Below are 18,309 nucleotides of genomic sequence, written 5' to 3' on the forward strand. Positions count from 1 at the left end.
CAAAAACCTCCCCCTACCCAAGGCATCTGTTGCCCATTGGTCATGAAATCCGCAGGCCAATTTATATTAATTATTTTCTACTCCAGTTTATGATGTTTCCACTATGTCAAACATACTGCTGGTATGTGTTCTGAAATATTGACATCATCTGGCAAAAATTCCAGACTTAATCCATTATTTTGCAATGTGTTCGATTTTAAGAAGACAATGACATATTTGTTACTAACACTTGATATTGGGGTGGGCGGGTAACAGGAGGTGATTTCCTACTACTCTCAGTATAATTTGGATGAAAGGATGAGAAGTCACATGGCTCTGGACTGGCTTATGAGGGAACAAGAAACTCCAGGCATTATTTCACAAGAGCTACAAGTGGCACTTCGAGAGCTGGAAGAAACCAGGAAAGCTGGACAAGAGCTGCGGTTCTACAAAGAAAAAAAAGAAATTTTGAGTTTAGCACTCAGTCAGCTGTACAGTGATCATAGTGCTGCCTCCTCAAATGATGATCATATGAATTTAGCCCTAAGTGGCTATCACTAGGGCAAGGTGGCTTGACCAGGCTGTAATGGGCTAAGCTTTGATTGAAGAGAGCAGCAAGAAGCAACTGTTGACCTTCAACATGCAGTGTAACATGCAAAGTCTCAAACTAAGCTGTTGATCAGCAGCGGCATAGGGACGCCTAGCATCATATGCAAATTCATAGCAAGGGTACAGAGGAAGCATGACCCTCCCATTAGCCCTCTTTCACTGCATCAGGAATATCCAAAGCTGCCATTATACAATGTGAAATTGTATGTGACCAAGAGAGGTTTTAGAATTTTTAAAAATAATAATTATAGTTTAGGATTATGTCTTCTTTAAGAACAAATGCAATTGTTGAATAGCTAAGGCAACTGTTATTGTATAATCAAAATAAAATTGGCAGAATTATTTATTGTAATTTAGTCCGTTCATTTCAGAGGACAAAAGTGAAAATTCCCTGAAGCTGTCTGTGTGTAGTTTTCATCATTATTCAAAGTAGCAAATAAGGGTAGCAATGTGCTTTCAAACCAAGATTTGGCTATGTTTTTGTGAAATCCTTGGAGCAAAACCCTTCACATTTGGGAAATGATCAAGATGATATTCTTCTTGGGGGGATTGTTAACTTGCATAGATGTTTTTCTTGCTTAAATAAAGATATACGAAGCAGTGGCATTCCCGCACCGGGTGACACCAGGTGCAGGAGGAGAGACTTCCAGTGCCGAGACTTCCAGCATGGTTTCCAAGATGGAGGAGTGCACAGGAGCACCTGTGCAGGCAGCAGAGGCATTCATGTAGCCCTGGACAGCACCTGCACAGCCCAGAGAAGCTCCTGTGGTGGACAGAGCAGCAACCGCAGCCCCAAGCGACATCTGTGTGGCCCTGAAGAGCACCCACACAGCCCCAAGGAGCACCCGTGTGGCTCTAAGGAGCTCCTACAGAAAGCAGAGCAGCTCCTGTGGGGGGTGGGGAGTCAACCAGGTATCACCCCCCTTTTGGTGGTGTCACCCAGTGCAGCCTGCACACACACACACACACCAGTGATACTACTGATACGAAGCTAGGTGAACATCTAATTCCCTACCTGACAGGGAAACAAATTATCACTTTTTTAAATAAGAGGGCTGAACATGGGAAAGGCTAGGGTTCGTATATTGCTGTTCAGTAGAGAAATGTTGAATGAAGTAGTTATATCTGCCAGCACAGCTGGTATCACCTTCATCCTCCCACTCCTTGAAAACTTGGCACTGCCTTCTATCTAGAAATGTTTGACCAACAAAGTGTCATCAAAGAAAGGCTGACAATATCAATTGTGACATATATAAATTATTATATCAGTTCTGATGTTCTATAAAGGTAAAGTAGCTTTCATTATTTCCTGACAAGTAATGCAAAGCACATTTTTTTAAAAAAAGCTTCACTATTGGTTTCCTTTAAAATGCTTTCAAAAAGAGCTTAATAAAAGAAAACTACTTTTGACAACTCTGTTTTCATATCCTCCTAGCTCCACTGTTTAGCCCACTCCCCAAAAACACCAATTCACTGGCCAGTGGATAGGCAGAGAAGTGTCCAGCTATGTTCCTATATCTGGATGCACAGTGACATATCATCCTCTGGGACCTCCCAAAGGTCTTCCAGAAGTCCTTGGAGGATGATATCATTGCTAGGCCTCAAGCATTAAGAACAAAGATGGATGCTTCTCTGCTGCTCCCATGCTGTGCCCCAATAAACTGATAAAGGAGATCTACACCTGTTCATAGGGGAGGTTCTAGGAGATAATTTGGTCACTGCACAAAGTTTGTAGAGAACTGTGACCTCCACAATGACCAAAAATAAAAATTGACTCATACAGGCACAGTCTTGACGTGACATGACTCATTAGAAAAGACAATAATGCTCAGGAAAGTGGAAAGAAGTATGAAAAGCGGAAGACCACATTATAGATGGATTGCCTCAACCAAGGAAGTCACAGTCCAGAGTCTGCAAAATCATAAGAGGCTGTTAATATTAGGATGTCTTGGAGACTTCTCATTCATAGGGTCACCAAATGAGACAATGGCATAGGATCTCTCAACGACAATGGCAGTGGCATCATAGCTAATACAGGAGAAGGCTAAGATAAACCAATCCTGAAGCCTTTTACCTTAAAAGCCCCTTGATGAGACAATCCAAAATGAAAAAAGAGATAGTGCCACAAGATGAAACTCCCAGGTTGGAAGTTATGTACAGTGGGCCCTCCCCTGTTCCAGATCCCCCCCCCCCCCGTGTAAGGGGAAATCCACGTGTGTTCAAGCCCCATTAGAAGTAATGGGATTTGTGCCTGTGGCGTGCTGTGGTGCGGCAGCATGTGTGCAGCACGGCGGTGCATGCCCATTACTTCTTCTGGAGTGCGCGAGAGGCTTTTACAATGTGGCTTTCAGTGTATGCTGAAAGCTGCATATGTCACACCTGCATATAACACGGGCACACTGTAATAAGTTACTGGGGGAAAGCAGAACAATTTGTTCATTGGAAACACATTCTTCTGGCAACCAAGGAAGTGACTCTATACAGTGGTGCCTCGGGTTACGAAATTAATTCGTTCCGCTGTCAATTTCGTAACCCGAAAGGCTTTCGCAAGCCGAATTCCCATAGGCGCTAATGGGGAAAAGCCGCGATTCCGTGTGAAATCGCGCAGAAAAGCACCAAAAGTTTTTTCGTAACCCGAAAAAACTTTCTTAACCCGGAACAATAATTTCCTATGGGTTTTTTTCGTATCCTGAAAATTTCGTAACCTGGGTATTTCGTATCCCGAGGTACCACTGTATATAGAAGTTGCCTGGTGGCCATTATACAAATCAAATAGACTGCATAAATGGAAATGGAAGATAGAGAAGTTCCATTCTCTCTGCAAAAACAAGATCAGGTGCAAATTGTAGCAAAGACCATGAACTTCTAATATCAAAAACTAGTAAAACTGAAGAACACTAAATCAATAATTGTAGCAAAATGCAACCAGTAGAACATTCCTATGGAATTTAAAGATAAAGTAAAAAAAGAAAGAAAGATTTACACTGCTAACCCTAATTAACCAGGAGCCAGAAGAACTGTAGACTGAAGCAGCCCAAAAGAAAAAGAAAAGCCTCAAAAGAAATCAGATGAAATTCTGTAAGTAGAAAGGGAACACTACAAAGTGTTGGGGTTTTGTTCCAGGGGGCTCTCCCCACAGATGGGAAAAAGTTGGGGTAGGAACTTTGTGTTAGTAAACTTCTATCAAAGTGGTTACTGTTTGGACCACAGCTCCCCAAATTCCCCAGTTACAAGGCAAATTCCGGGAGCTGTAGTCTACAAGCGTGCCTTCTCTAGGCTCCAGCACAACCCTAGATTTATGCCATGGAAAGTACTAGGCTATTTGCCCCACCCTTTTCATTCAGGGCCCGTTCACACTACATAATTATAACACTATCATTCGATTTTGTCCATGGTTCCATCCTATGGAAACGTAGGATTTGCACTTCAGGGAGGGGTTTTTATATTCTCAGCCAGCAAGTTCTAATGCAGTGGTTCCCAAAACTTGGCCCTCCGGGTGTTTTGGACTTCAGGATTTATCACACCAGCTATAAAAACAAAATTTTAATAGGATAAAAGCATCTTTGTCCAGTACTTATCACACAATATCATGCCTGTCCTGCTGATGCCTTGCATTCCACTCATTACTATAGTGCACATTTTCATTCACACAGGCAAAACCCATCAATAGGCTCTCATTCTCGCTGCTATTCTATTACTGCTTTCATGTAATAGGCCCTTTCCACTGAAGTTCTGCTTCTCAGCCAGTCGTGATTCTGCTCCTCTCCCACCCTCCCCCTCATAGTGATTACGGCCGTCAACAGTTTCCTGAAGCCAGATGCTGTGTGCATATTCACACAACAGCCAGTTGTGGGAGGTGGTTAGCAGCCATGATAACTCTTCCTCATCTCTTCCTCCCACAAGGCAGTGTTTGGCAGTGTAGAAAACAGACCATGCAACCATGGATCACAAAAGCACTATTGTGGGGGAAAAGTGTGACAAGAAATGATGTCAAACTGTTCCCTTCGTAATGGAACGCTTTCATTCTTAAACCAGCCCAATTATGGAGGGACAGTAGGCTAGTGTGATAAAGTTGTTAAACTCACAGATGCCCTAGCCATCTTGGCCAATAGTCAGGAATTCTGGGAGCTGAAGTCCAAATCACCTGGAGAACCAAAGTTTGGGAACCACTGTTCTAATGCTTCACCAGACTCCAAACCCAGGATTTCATATGATCCGGCCACAACAGTTAAAGTGGAATCATACTGCTATAAATGTGTAGTGCAGAAACGCCTTTAATATAGGGGATGTTGCCATTGGGGATGCTACCACTGATTTACCTTGAAATTAGACAATCTTACTAACACAAACAGGGCTTGGCTTGGTTTCACCAGTTATTTGTAAAAAGCCATGGTTCCTTTGCTTGCATGCCATTAAAGAGTGGCTTAAGGAGGCTCTGTCTGGCCACATAAGCAACTTCATCCCAGGCATTGCTGTTCTCACACACATTATAAGTGGGGTTAACTGGATCCAGGATAAATGGCCTGTGGGAGAGAAAAGAGAAGCAAGTTCTAGGATGTAGCTATCTGCTAGATTCTTCATAATAGCATATACTGCTGTAAACCTTCTCTTGCACACACACACACACACACACACACACACACACACATTTGAGGGGTATTGTGTGTGGGGGAAGTATCCTGTAGCCCCTGGTGCCAATTGCACAAAAGCAACCAGCTGCTGTGCAGGCACAGTTTGAGCACAACTCTGTCCTTCTGGATACATTTGAACTGCCCTTGTGCATCTGAGAAAGAAGGAATAGCTTTAGATCAGGGGTGGAGGCTGCTCCTGCATACCCTCAGTGTGCAGGCAGAAGTGGAACATACCCCAAAGTTATCCCAAACTAAGCATATGGCTGGAGAATGTAGGGGTTACGTGTCCCCTTTAGGGTTCAAGGATGGAGGCATTAGTGCAATGAAGTTGGTGGTTTGTTTAACATGCTAGTCTAGATGTAAGCATTCAAGCTGAGCAGTCTAACTTTGAAGCAAACATTCACTTAACCATTTGGAATAATTCTTGAAAGTCCACCCAGCAATAGCATATAGCAGATCACAGGAGCATACTGGATATGTGTCAACCAAGCACTGAACAGCTATCATTAATTCATAATGGAAAATTACCAAGCAAACTTCAAGTGAGAACTATTCATACTGAACCTTTCCTCTACATTTCAGATTTTTATTGTTACTAGTGAAGAGTTCCAGTTAGTTGATGGTAAAGGTAGAATATTTTGAAAATGCTTCATCTGCTTCTCCATAAAATTCCTAAGGGCTTAATAACTGCAGCTTCTAAACTTGAGGATACTTTCCTTCAGCATGGCTCTACATTATTTTTGACCTTATGGTCATCTTCAGGCTTTTCCTTTCAGGAAACAAGGCTAAACCTTTCAGTCCATCCCCAGAGCTGCACTTTTACACCAGAGAGAAAGTGGAGATGAAGGAACTGCCTCCATTCCTGGATGGCCATCATTCTGTCATATGGTGCTGCTGCCTTGGCTTCTGTGCCTGACATTTTGCAAGGTTTGCTACTGCAATGTCCACTCCTGAAACATCTTCCTAGTTCCTCAAAATAACCAATTTAGGAAGAAAGAAGATAGCTGTGCATGTGTGGATTAAGAGGATATGTTGAACAGATGAATCCATGTAATTTGGAACTACAGGCTTGGAGAGAGAGACCAGGGTGGAGTGGGAAACTGTGATACAAGGGGGGTACCATAAAATGCCCAGTAAGTATGGTGTCACAGTATACGTCTCTGCCAGTATTTGTATGCTGTTATCCAGGAATATAAACTGTTTCTTCTTCCACAAGTATGCAGCAGGAGGATGTGGAGACTCCCAAAAAACAACCCTTCACACATTTTGGAATTCTTTTCTTTAGGTTTTTTTTTTTGTTTTTTTGTTTTTTGTTTTTTTTGGGAGGGGGGGGCAGGCATGCCAGGGCCTTTGGGAGGGTCATTGTGGGTCCCAAAGGCCACACAGGACCTGTGCACAAAGTCAGTAAATACAAAATTAAAAATACAAAAAAAAAAAATACAAAAGAATGGTTAGGTTCTTCATTAAGGAATTATGGGACTACTAGCTAAGGAGAGAGCTTCGGAATAATTATTGTCTTCTTGAAACAATTCCTTTCTCTCCAACTGCATTCATGATCCAGTCCAGTTTCTCCAGAACTCAGAACTTGAGATCTATTTCACTATGGCCAAAATCTACAAAATGCTTCCCCCACAAAGGCCTGTGCCCATATAAAACAGTTAGCATACTCTTAATTTAATAATTCTACTAGTAAACAAGCAATAGCCCTGATGGTACAGCTCTGTAACAGAGACTATCCTATGAGAATTCTGAAACTTACTCACCTGGTTCGCTTCAAAAACACCTTTTGGAAAACTGTAAAATTTGGTTTGTAATGCTTGTGCCATACGATACATATATCTTGATACTGAACCAAAAGCTTCAATACAGCTCTCATCCCCTGTACAAAACTGAAAAAGATGGGTTTTCCAGCCAGTTCCCATACATAGATTGTGATGAGCTCGACAGCATACGAAGAAGGGAGCCTACGAAATCTAAACACAAGCATACACCAGGTTTAGTTTCATAGAATGAGCTGCCATAAGGAATGGTTAGAACCAAATCTTTAAATCAAATCCATGTTGAAGACCAGCAGTAAAATTCAGTTGTGGTTTCCTATCTATTTGTAAGCTATCGTGGTTTCCCATTTTATTTTTTAGCCATGGGGAGATTTCCAGTAGTAGCCACGAATATACCAATGTAGACATAATACGTATTGCTTTCCAACAGTTATTCATAGGCGGGTTATAAACCGCCGCTTTGAGGCAGTCTGCCGCCGCCGCTGTTTGCTCTGTGCGGGAGCCGCAGCAGCCACACCGCGCGGCTCCCGCACGGACCGAAAAAGAAGCTCCAAAATGGAGCTTCTTTAAGTGGCGCCTCTATGACATCGCGAGGCGCCAGGGGCAGACTCACGACGTCATAGACGCGACACGTGCGGACGCACAGCGTCCGATACGTAAACATGGCGGCCCCCATGTGGAAGGGGCGCCGCCATGTTGTACGTATGGAATACGTACTAGGGTTAGGGGGGTGCGGAAGCACCGCCCCTTCCTAACCCTAATACGTATTCCATACGTATTTTTTGGCGGTTTGTAACCCACCATACTCTGCATTTTTACAAGCTGAGTGACTGCATAGAAAATTTGGGAATATAATTTTTTTGTATTACAGCTCTCAGGAGTTTATCACACGGGAGGAATTTCTCTTAATTTCAAATGAAAATAAAGTGGGGCCAGAACGCATTCATGTGAATTCGCTAGTTCAGAGAATGTATGTGAATTCGAATTGTGTTCGAACTGACTTCCCATTGCCTGAAAATAGCATGCCATTGCCTGAATTTGCGTGTGGTAGTCTATCACGGAATAACGTGAAATCCCATGATTGCGCTTGGACTTACTTCCCATTGCCCGAATTTGCGAGTTGTTGGTTATCACACAATAACGTTAAACCCCATGATTGCGTTCACATTGCCATTGGATTATACTTCCAATTTCCCTTGTCTGATAACGTCCTCAGAGTCCCACATCTAGTGGTCATCTTGGCTAGATGATTCTGGGATCAATAGGCCCTGAAGTAACATTTCCAAGCTTATAGTTGGATGGACTTAGAAAAGATACCTAAATCTCCATATTATATTATTTGCCATTGTCCCTTGGGAAAACATAAAGATCTGGTGCTCTGAAGGGGAAAAACTAGTTGTGAAGATACTAGCAACCTACTTATTTTCGTCTGTCGGTTTTGCAAAGGAGGATTTGAACCAGTGCTTTATTAAACATATGAGGTCCTTCAACCTTTTTGTGCATGCCTTGACAAATTCAACTTGGTATTTCAACAGAGCCATTGTGTATAACTGAATTTTATCATTGTCACTGCAGAGGTAGAGCCGGCGATAGAAGCTTTCTTTTAAACCTGTTAACACAAAGCAAGAGGTAAGACAAACGAAACCATCTTGACCTACATTATCTTCACATTTTTAGTAAAACCCAGTCCAACAGATTGTGAGACAATGGAATATTGTTTCTATATAAATTACATAGATTTAATAATTCAGGAATATGGGTTGGGGATGGGAAAGGGGTGGGACTGCCTTCAAAATAATAGTATCTCTTACCTGGAGATACTGCAAACCAAAGTATGTCATAACAAAGCATAACATCAAGTAAATGATCGTGGTGATCTTTAAAACACTTAAAATAGAATCTTAAGGAAAATGATGTCCCTTTCTGAAAAATTAGCCTACAAAAAGGAAGAATTAAAAAAGTATAATTAGTGGCATGGCATTTTTTACCAAGAGAAGTGCAATATCAGGAGGAAATAGAGGTAAAAGCCCAGAGTACTGAATAGAAGTGTGAATACAAACCTGTTGGTCCATGAAGATTTCATCAATCTTCTTCCTAACTCTTCTAGTATCTCTGTAATATTCTTTTGGCAGTCTTCTAAATCCTTAAAGGCATTGCTAAAAATAACTATGTCCACATCAGACCACTTTTGTATGTCTGTTCCTTTTATGTATGAGCCACCCTATTACATAGAATAATACAAAAAAGATGGCAGTTACCTGGTTACTTACCCTATTCCCAGTGCCATACAGCACAGCAGAACCATCCAAACATTAATTGCTTACAGATAAACCCATAAAATCTGTATCACTTTGGACTACAAGCAGATAGCAGATGTATACATTACAATACAACAGATGTGGAACAGATTGGCCTAGATAACTCCAGTAAAAGCAAGCCATGCCAGTTATTCAAGGCTCACTAATGCCATGGTGTCCCCATAAATGTCAGCCAGGAGTCAAATGTGGAATGGGAAGAATAAATTAAATCTGCTTCACCTTCATCCCTTGTCCTTCATTTCAAGCCTGAATCTGGAGGCACCCAAACCAGGACCCTCAGAGAAGGATAATTCTGAGCCTAGCTCTGTTCTGAAGAAAGCTTCAGCATGATTTCTCTTCCCCATTTCCCCAAATCTTGGCTCACTGGAGAAGAGAAAACACCAAGCAAGTTGTATGTTGTGAGCCTTCAAATCATTTCTGACTCATGGTGACTCTATGACACTGTTTTCCTTGCAAGATTTGTTCAGATGAGGTTTGCTTTTGCCTTTCTCTGGAGCTGAGGGAGTGTGACTTGCCAAAGTGACCTAGTGGGTTTCCTTGGCTGAATGTGGATTTGAACCCTGATCTCCAGAGTCATAATCCAATGCTCAAATCACTACACCACACTGTTGATGCAGGATGCAGAAACTATTGGAGTTCAACTCCCTACATCAGTGATGGCGAACCTTTTAAAGACCAAGTGCCCAAACTTAGTGGTGTTCCTGCAAGTGTCACCCAGTGCTAGGGGGACTTAATAGGGGGGGCTTCCAGGGGGACTGAAGGCACACTCTCTCAGCTTCAGGCTAGCAATAGCAAACCCCCCTCTGACAAAACTTGCCAAGAAAACCCCATGATAGTTTCACCTTACAGCTCCTTTTTGTGTGCATGTGGATGTGGTGCACTCTAGGTAATATAGTCAGTGGTAGCGATCCTCACTCTCATTTCACAATGTGTTCTCTACTACAGTCAGCCCTCCACATTCGTGGGTTTGACATTTGCAGTTTTGGTTATTCATGAATGTTAAACTCAAAACCCTTATCACCCTGGAATGGCTTGAGAGATGCTTTCCCCAAGCCTTTCCAGGACAGCAAGGGCCAGAGGAAGGGAGCACTCCATTCCCCAAACCCCTGCCACCCTGGAAGGGCTTGAGACCAACTGTACATTAGCCAAAGCACATTGTGAAATGGGAGTGAGGATCTCTACCACTCACTACATTACCCAGAGTACACTGCTTCCACACACACACAAAGGAGTTGCATTCTCAGGTCTCCCTCTCTACTGCGCTGGGGTTTTGTCCTTGGCCACGTGCCCATCATAGATGACTTTGGCTGCCAGAAAGGGCACACGTGCCACAGGTTCACCATCACATTCCTACACCTGTATTGGTTATATTGGCTGTGACTCCGGCAAGAGTGGAAGCCAAAAGTTACCCACCTCGTTGTAAGCTATATCACAGGCCTTATGCTGGACTTTCTGAATGCCTGTGGCAAGCATATTGGACCATCCTCATGCTTCTCAACCCATTTTTCTACTATTGTTCCCCAAAGTCTGCTGTCCCTATGTCACCTCAGAACAAAGCAATTAGCCAATAAAATTTGGAGCAAGGTTCTTTACAGAAATCAGATTTTGCTAGATTTCAAGTCCTATCAATTCTAGACAGTGTATCCAATGATCACGCATGACTGGGGCAGCAGTTCAGCAACATCTGGAGGCCCAAAGCCCTCATGTAAACCTACTTATGATCTATGCAACAAAACAAAATAATACAGGGATGCAAGTCTGTTACTTACTTTGCTTTTGACATTGTTTCCTACAAAGATACTTAGAATCTTCAATGAGAGTCATTCAGTGATTAAGAAAAAAAATCTTCCAGTTATAATGGGGTTTACGCAGATACAAATGTTTCAGTAATTAGATGTGCAAATTGAACCTGTGTTTATCTTCCAATGATCAATTATGAAATGACATTTTCAACACAAGATATGTAAGTGAAGAAGGTCACATCCTATGACGAATAAATACTTTTCATGACTTGAGGAGCATCTCTTCTTAAAAGATACTAAACTTATCATCTAGTTTGACCCTCAGACACTGGAGACTAACAGAGACAGATAAAGAAGGAAGAAAGTACAGCATTTCATTGAGAAAAAGCTATTCCTAAGCTCTATGATGCATATTTGAGCAATATGAATTAAAATCAGATATGCTATCAATTCGTAAGTCATTACATTTACACTGGTGGAGGGACTCCATTTGGATTTCCACCAACAACATGGTGTATCTCTGTATGCTCTGTATGTATTCTCTTTCAGAGAAAGAGTTGATTTTTTCCCCAAATAAAATATTGCACTTTGAGTGCTCATAAAACAGAATCTCCTCAGCACAGGGAACTAATGAGCATTTAATGCATACACACACACACACACACACACACACACACACACACACAGGTATGGAAAAGAAATTACATGTGGAATGCCAACATTCTTCCTCCGGTGGAATAGGCCATACTGTGGTGATCATTTTCAAATAGGGCATGGAATCACCAGTACCTTAGTGATGTAAGTTATTGGCAATGGAAATACATCTTTGATTGAAGCAATAATTCCTTCAACCTCTGATTCACAGGCTAATCTTGCAGGGCCCCGGATGGGTTGGAGTTTTGCTTCCATAAAATTCTTGACCTCCTTTGGTGTTTTATATTCTAGGAGGCTGTCAGGTTTAAATCCGATGGACATTTGCGCTATTAAAAATAAAACCAGGCCAAATTACATTTTTTTTCCTGAAAAGAATGTATACACATCCTTCAGTTAACAAAGCCTCTAACAGTGAATTCCCTTTTTACAAATTATTTTTATGCTTCTCCAGCCTCCATTTCTTCCCCATCCAGGGTGCACTGGAAAAACACAGTATTTCATGACTTGCTGCAGTATGTCTGCAGTAAACAATGTAATAAAACTTCCGCTGGGAAACAATGAGATTCTACTGTAGTTTTATGCCTGTCTACAACAGATAAGGCAAATAATAGCCAGAATCCCTTACTGAGACTGTATGAACAGCAAAACAGAGAAAAGGGGTAAAACATATAAGCCTGTGGCATCACCAACTCCCCCTGAATGATTTTAAAAAGCATAAACATATGGGCATAGTCGCATAGATCTGTTTTAGCCACCAAAACAGAAATTATAAGTAGAGACTGGTGAAAGGAAAAGGTATCCCTGAATACATCTGGGGGAAAGTGTCAACTGATCTCTAGAACACTCAAAATGTTTCCTTTTACTTATGGCAGGTTGACATGACCTGGTTGTTTCATTCCACATTTCATATTGTTAATTTTTTTGTGGGAAAAGTCTGCTTAAATATGTTGAACTATTCTTCTTTTTTGTAATATAGGAACCTATCCCCATTCTTTCCATATTACTTCTGCTCCTGGTACTAAATTTTCTGCTAAAGAGGTGATACTCAGGAACACATATGCTTTGTTAATTGTTAATACCTCTATTGGAAGAATTCACAGGTTTCATGCCCATTTTGTGTGTATTTCTTTTTTTAAAAAACAAAAAAAAACTTAGGCCTCCAAATTGTTATCTTTTAAAAAAATATATGCAGGTCTTCATTGCTTCTTATGGTATCTGTGTCTTCTTAGATAAAGTTTCAAAATAAGAAAACTTTTGGTCTTCCTTAATATAAGCTTCAACTTGTGAGTCTTCTTCTCAGAAATAATGACATTGATGGCATGAGGCCTGATGTGAGACCTTGGGTCAATCATTATCTCTCAGCCTGGGCTACCTTATAGAATAAAGTGCTTAAGGCAGGAAAGAAAAGAGGTTTACACCTGGAGCTCACTACAATAAGGTGGAATATATCTTTTAAAAAACAAATAAATAATTGAATCCATAGTTCAGAACAACATCTTTATAGTCAAAAGAAGGGTCCAAATGGGTGGAAAGAAGTTTTGTTGTTAACTGCTGTCAAGTCAGCTTCGACTTACAGTGACTCTATGATGTTGCCCTATCATCAACAGCCCTGTTCAGGTCTTACAGATTCAGGGCTTCCTTGAATGAGTCTATTAATCTGGAATGGGATCTTCTTCTTTTCCTTCTGCCTTCTACCTTATGGCAACCCTAAGGCAAACCTATTGCAGGGTTTTCTTGGCAAGATTTCTTCAGAAAAGGTTTGTCATTGTGTTCTTCTGAGGCTGAGAGAGTGTGACTTGCCCAAGGTCACCCAGTGGGTTTTCATGGCTGAGCAGGCATTCAAACCCTTGTCTCCAGACCTCACTAAGCATTATTGTCTTTTCTTCAGTGAGTCATGTCATCTCATGATCTATCCAAAGGCTGATAACCTCAATTTAGGTCCAAAACACATTGCAGAAATAATCCAATTTGAGGCCACTTTAACTGTCCTGACTCAGTGTTAGGGAACCCTGGGAACTGTAGTTTATTGTGGCAGCAGAGCTCTCTGACAGCGAAGGCTAACTGTCTCACAAAACTACAGTTCCCGTAATTAAGCTAGGGTAGTTAAAGTGGTCTCAAACTGGATTATTTCTGCAGTATTTTAGACCTTAGTCGTTTTGGCTTCTATAGATAGTTCAGACTTGATTGGCTCTATATTTATTTGAAATTTATTTGTCGTTTTGGCAGTATCCTCAGAAGTCTGCTCCAGCACCACATTTCAAACGAGTTGCTTGTCTTCCTGTCAGTTTTCTTTACAGTCCAACTTCCATGACCATACATAGAAACTGAAAATGCTATGGCATGGGTGGATTGGTATTCAATTATGTATACTTAAAACTATGGAGTGGTAATTCTGTATTTACTCCCATGAATGGAAAATTTTCTCCCTGAGAATGCTTCCATGTAGCTGGGATGTGGCTATGTAGAGCTAGATGTCATTGGGAGAGGGACAGTGTCTTCCTATTCACCAAGACTGGCCCTTGGCCATTAACCAGATTTAGTCAATCATCTCAGATGGTAGGTGCTGAGGTAGCTGTGGCAGGCCATAACAAGTACTTCTCAGCCATTCCCTTCTGTCAGCCTATGGAATAAAGAATGCCTCTATGGGAACTTCTGCTATCAGCGTTGCACTTTAATGTGAGTAATTAGCAACAAACCAATTCTGTCAACATTCACAATATTCTTTTTGCATCCATTCTGCCTGGCTTCTGACAAACCTGGCAAGTGGAATAGATGAGGACTTCATTGTATTTAAAGTAGAAATGCTACCTCTTTTAGGCACTTAATTTTTTTTTCTTTAAAGAAAATGACAATGGGATGATGAAAATGAATATGATATGGGATACAAGTAAGATGGTGGTAAGAGGACTGTTTATAAAAATAGGATCAGAAAGGAAACAAATATTAGAGAACAAAATACAGAAGATCATGAAAGACATTAAAGAAAAATAAGAAAAAAGAAAAGATAATCTGGCTAATAAAAAGATAAAATCGGAAATTGGATTATTACAAGAAGAGCTAAACTCAGAGACTAAAAAGACAGAGGACAAATTAATATTTTGTAAACAAAGATTTTTTGAAGAGGCAAATAAATCAGGGAAATGGTTAGCCCGAAAAATAAAGAAAGAAAAAGAGAAAAGATTAATAACCGAAATTACATACAAAAGGAAAACATATAAAGATCAATAGCCCTTAAAAATATTTGGTGGGTATTATAAGAATTTATATTTAAAAAGTAATAAAAATGAAGAACATCAAGAAAAAATAAGGGCATATTTAATGGAACTAGACATAGATAAGCTGGCAGAAATACAATGGGAAATATTAAATGGACCAGTAACAACATTAGAAATATCAGAAAGTATTAAAAGAATGAAGAAAGGGAAAAACCCAGGCCCTGACAGTTTATTGGCAATTTATTATTAAAAAAATTAGAAAATGAATTAATTAAGCCTTTAAAGAAACTACAGTATTTAACACCATTTTGAGAGGGAAAAGGTCAGACTCATAGAAAGGAGTAACAACTCTTCTACCAGAAGCTACCTCAATGGTTATCTCCGCAAGAATCATTGTATGGAGGGCAGAAAGAAATAGGACAACGATGGATTTATAAACAACTGATTCAAATAAGAGAAAGGGATGGGGATAGAATAAAATCTAGAGAAGAACTGGAGAAGGAAGGATTGAAATACAATGGTCACTAGAAAGATCAAAAATAGATTTAAAGACAGCCTCCTGTCTTTAAATAGAAGAAGATAATGAATTGGATGAGAAAAGTTTTGGAAAAGAGAGGAAAACAATTCCAAAGTTCTATGCAACATTATTAAAAAAAAGACTTCGAATAGGAAACTGTGAAATAAACAATGATAAAATGGAGTCAGTGTATACAGGAAACTATAGATATAGATATTTGGGAGAAATCATGGTATAAAACAAATAAGTTTACCTTTTGTCAAAATTTAAAAGAAAATTATTATAAGATGTTTCATAGATGGCACTTAGCTGCAGTCAAATTGACAAGAATGTATACAAATTTAAATACAAATTGTTGGAAGTGTAAAGAAAAAGATGGATCTTATTTCTACATGTGGTGGAATTGTAAAAAAAAAAGCCAGAAGATATTAGAAAATGATCCATGTGGCAATTATGAAAATCTAAGGGATCTTTTTTAATAAGACTAGGAATGTACCTGTTAAATATAACATCTATATTAAATAAAGAAGTTGAAAAGAAATATTGGAAAGTGATATTCTATATGGTAACCTCAGCTAGGCTGTTGTATAGACAAAAATGGAAGTCATGTCAAATATCGACAGAGGAAGAATGGTTAGAAAAATTACTGGAGATGAGAGATTGTGATTTTCATGAAGATTAAATGATGAAGATAATACTAAAATAGAGCAGGATTAGGCCTCATTAACAAAGTATTGGAGAAATAAAATAATAGATAGAAGTTAAAAGGAGAAAAAAACAATGAGTAAGGGGGAAAGTGTTAATTTGTCATTTTATTTAAGTTATTTTTTTTAGTTAAGGATGAAGGAAGGAAGAAATTCTTAGCTTAAAAAATAAGAAGAAATAGCCAAATTATATCAAAGCTGGGTGTAAAAGAAATTACCACCCTAAATTAATCGAAGATTATACTAAACAGTTGAAAACAGTATGTAGGATGAATTGTAAGTGTTTATGGTAAGTATGTATGGGTTTATGGTATATAGTGTAAGAATACTGTAGATACAATTGGGATGAATGTGTGAAAGTTTTTATTAGATGTGAGAATGTTAATTTTTTTATAATAAAATTAAAATTTTAATTAAAAAAAGAAAGAAATGTTACCTCTTTTACTGATAGTGAAGTGATGCTCTTGTTTCTCATGGTTTTCTCTAGCATGGACTGTTCCAAATTGCCTGGAGCACATTCTACATGATGTAGATACTTCCATGGCCCCAAATTTTGTTTTCCTCACAGTGCAGGAACTCCTTAGATTTCCCATCTGTGTCATTTCACAATGAGTCTGTTGGAAATGCAAGATGTGTGAGGACAGAAGAACTGAGGTGGTGGTGGTGATGGGGAATGGGGTGCATGGAAACATAAATGCTGTGCTGTGCTGGATTTTAAATACTAGCATTCTGTTTCCAGGGTATCTGTCATGCATATAGGAAGCCAAAAAGCAGTGCATAAGTGTAATAGTATCTTCCTGATCAAGCATTCTAGCAATTAGTGTTGAGAGCCAAACGGTGTTTGATACTAGCCATAATATGTAGCCTCCATGACTAGTAGGCCTTGATAGCCTTATACTTAATAAATTTATCTAACCCCACTTTAAAGTCATTCAGACTGGGGTGGCCACCACTCCATCTTATGGAAATGAATTCCCTGGTTTAACAATGTACTGTGCAAACAGGCATTAATCTGTCCTGAGACTTCCACCATTGAGGTTCAATGGATGACCCCAGTTAACAGTAGACATATTATTAAATAAATAAAATATTATACTTCATTAATAGGCTATATTTCATTCAAAACAATTATGACCGCTACTATTGCTACCACTGGCTACTACTGATATGGGAAGAAAACTGCTCTGGGAGCAATTCTAAACCGAATGACAAAACATACGAATGGAATTGCCATATTTTGTGATATCAGAATCACAAATGCTTGAAATGTCCCACAATAACCAGTGCTACCTCCTAGATTCTTGGATAGAATCAGAATCACAAACAGTCCCCAAATCCAGTTGGTTACACCTAGTAGACTGTGAAACAAGGAGGAGGAGGAGGAGGAGGAGGAGGAGATGATGATGAGTCTGGTTTTAAACAAAGAAGGAGGAACCAACACATTCCATCTCTTACCTTTACATGATGTGAAGAACTCTCTGATACAATATCCTTCCTACAAGTTTTAGTGTAAACCTTCCCAAGATGTTTGGCTTGAAAATGATATCTCAGAGCCGCACAGCTGACAAAGTCATTCCCGCATCTTTCACAATTATAAGATTTGTGTTTCAGACCCCACATTCTTCAAAAGTACAGAACAAGGATGTGGTTCTTTTGTTCCAACAAACAAATTTTAAACACCACTACCTCCAGTGAGCAACACAAGGGCCATGTGGATAGAAGACATTAGTTCCCAAACATTCCACCAGTCCGTTATGTATGTAACAGTCCTGTGGTTTTGAAATACTTGATTAGAACCTGTTCATCTTATAGTAATATGCTAGCAAAGAGACTACCCGCTCCTAAATTTTCAGAATAAGTTATTCTACAAGTTCCAACTGCTTTCTCGTTCTTTTTTCACACACATTATTTAAAGGGATAATAGCAAAGCCATTCTGTTTGGAAGTTTACATCTCTGTTTCCAAGTTACACTCATCTAAGTGTAACAGCCGAGATGCCTAGAATTGTGGGAATTGTCATTTGTGCTGTCTTAGTAGGAGGTTGGGTCAACTGTAGTTATTGTTTGGGCTCTGATAATACTAGTCAAGGGGTAGCTGTAGGGGACAAATGAGGACACTGCCTTGAAATAAAAATTCTGACCAACTCCATGAAATATTCCTTCA

At 39.8% G+C, this 18,309-nt stretch overlaps 2 protein-coding genes across 4 annotated transcripts in view; one reads left to right on the forward strand and one right to left on the reverse strand.

The window, feature by feature from the left end:
* Nucleotides 1-824, forward strand: part of LIX1 (limb and CNS expressed 1) — a 59,361-nt gene extending 58,537 nt beyond the window's left edge. For both annotated transcript variants that reach the window (XM_089512463.1, XM_089512472.1), the window contains exon 6: nucleotides 256-824. In XM_089512463.1, the coding sequence (XP_089368589.1) occupies nucleotides 256-540 (285 nt within the window). In that variant the 3' untranslated portion in view covers nucleotides 541-824. The remainder of the gene's footprint in view (nucleotides 1-255) is intronic.
* Nucleotides 825-4,953: 4,129 nt separating this feature from the next.
* Nucleotides 4,954-17,847, reverse strand: LOC149323825 (2'-5'-oligoadenylate synthase 2-like). 2 transcript variants are annotated; one of them, XM_089512484.1, is made up of 7 exons: nucleotides 17,603-17,847; nucleotides 16,584-16,761; nucleotides 11,847-12,037; nucleotides 9,058-9,218; nucleotides 8,809-8,933; nucleotides 8,417-8,606; nucleotides 4,954-5,111 (listed from the first exon to the last, which is right to left on the reverse strand). In XM_089512484.1, exons 1-7 carry the CDS (start codon nucleotides 17,765-17,767, stop codon nucleotides 4,955-4,957), a joined length of 1,167 nt encoding a protein of 388 aa, XP_089368610.1. In that variant the 5' UTR covers nucleotides 17,768-17,847; the 3' UTR covers nucleotide 4,954. The 2 variants fall into 2 exon arrangements, 1 of the variants encoding a protein (XP_089368610.1); XR_016280249.1 differs by lacking the exons at nucleotides 8,809-8,933; nucleotides 9,058-9,218; nucleotides 11,847-12,037; nucleotides 16,584-16,761; nucleotides 17,603-17,847 and adding an exon at nucleotides 6,983-7,192 and having other exon boundaries at nucleotides 5,066-5,111; nucleotides 8,417-8,503.
* Nucleotides 17,848-18,309: the final 462 nt, after the last annotated feature.

The sequence above is a fragment of the Sceloporus occidentalis genome, unplaced genomic scaffold (assembly GCF_023333645.1).
Source record: "Sceloporus occidentalis isolate IW3139 unplaced genomic scaffold, rSceOcc1.0.p SCAF_1, whole genome shotgun sequence".
Classification (NCBI taxonomy): domain Eukaryota; kingdom Metazoa; phylum Chordata; class Lepidosauria; order Squamata; family Phrynosomatidae; genus Sceloporus; species Sceloporus occidentalis.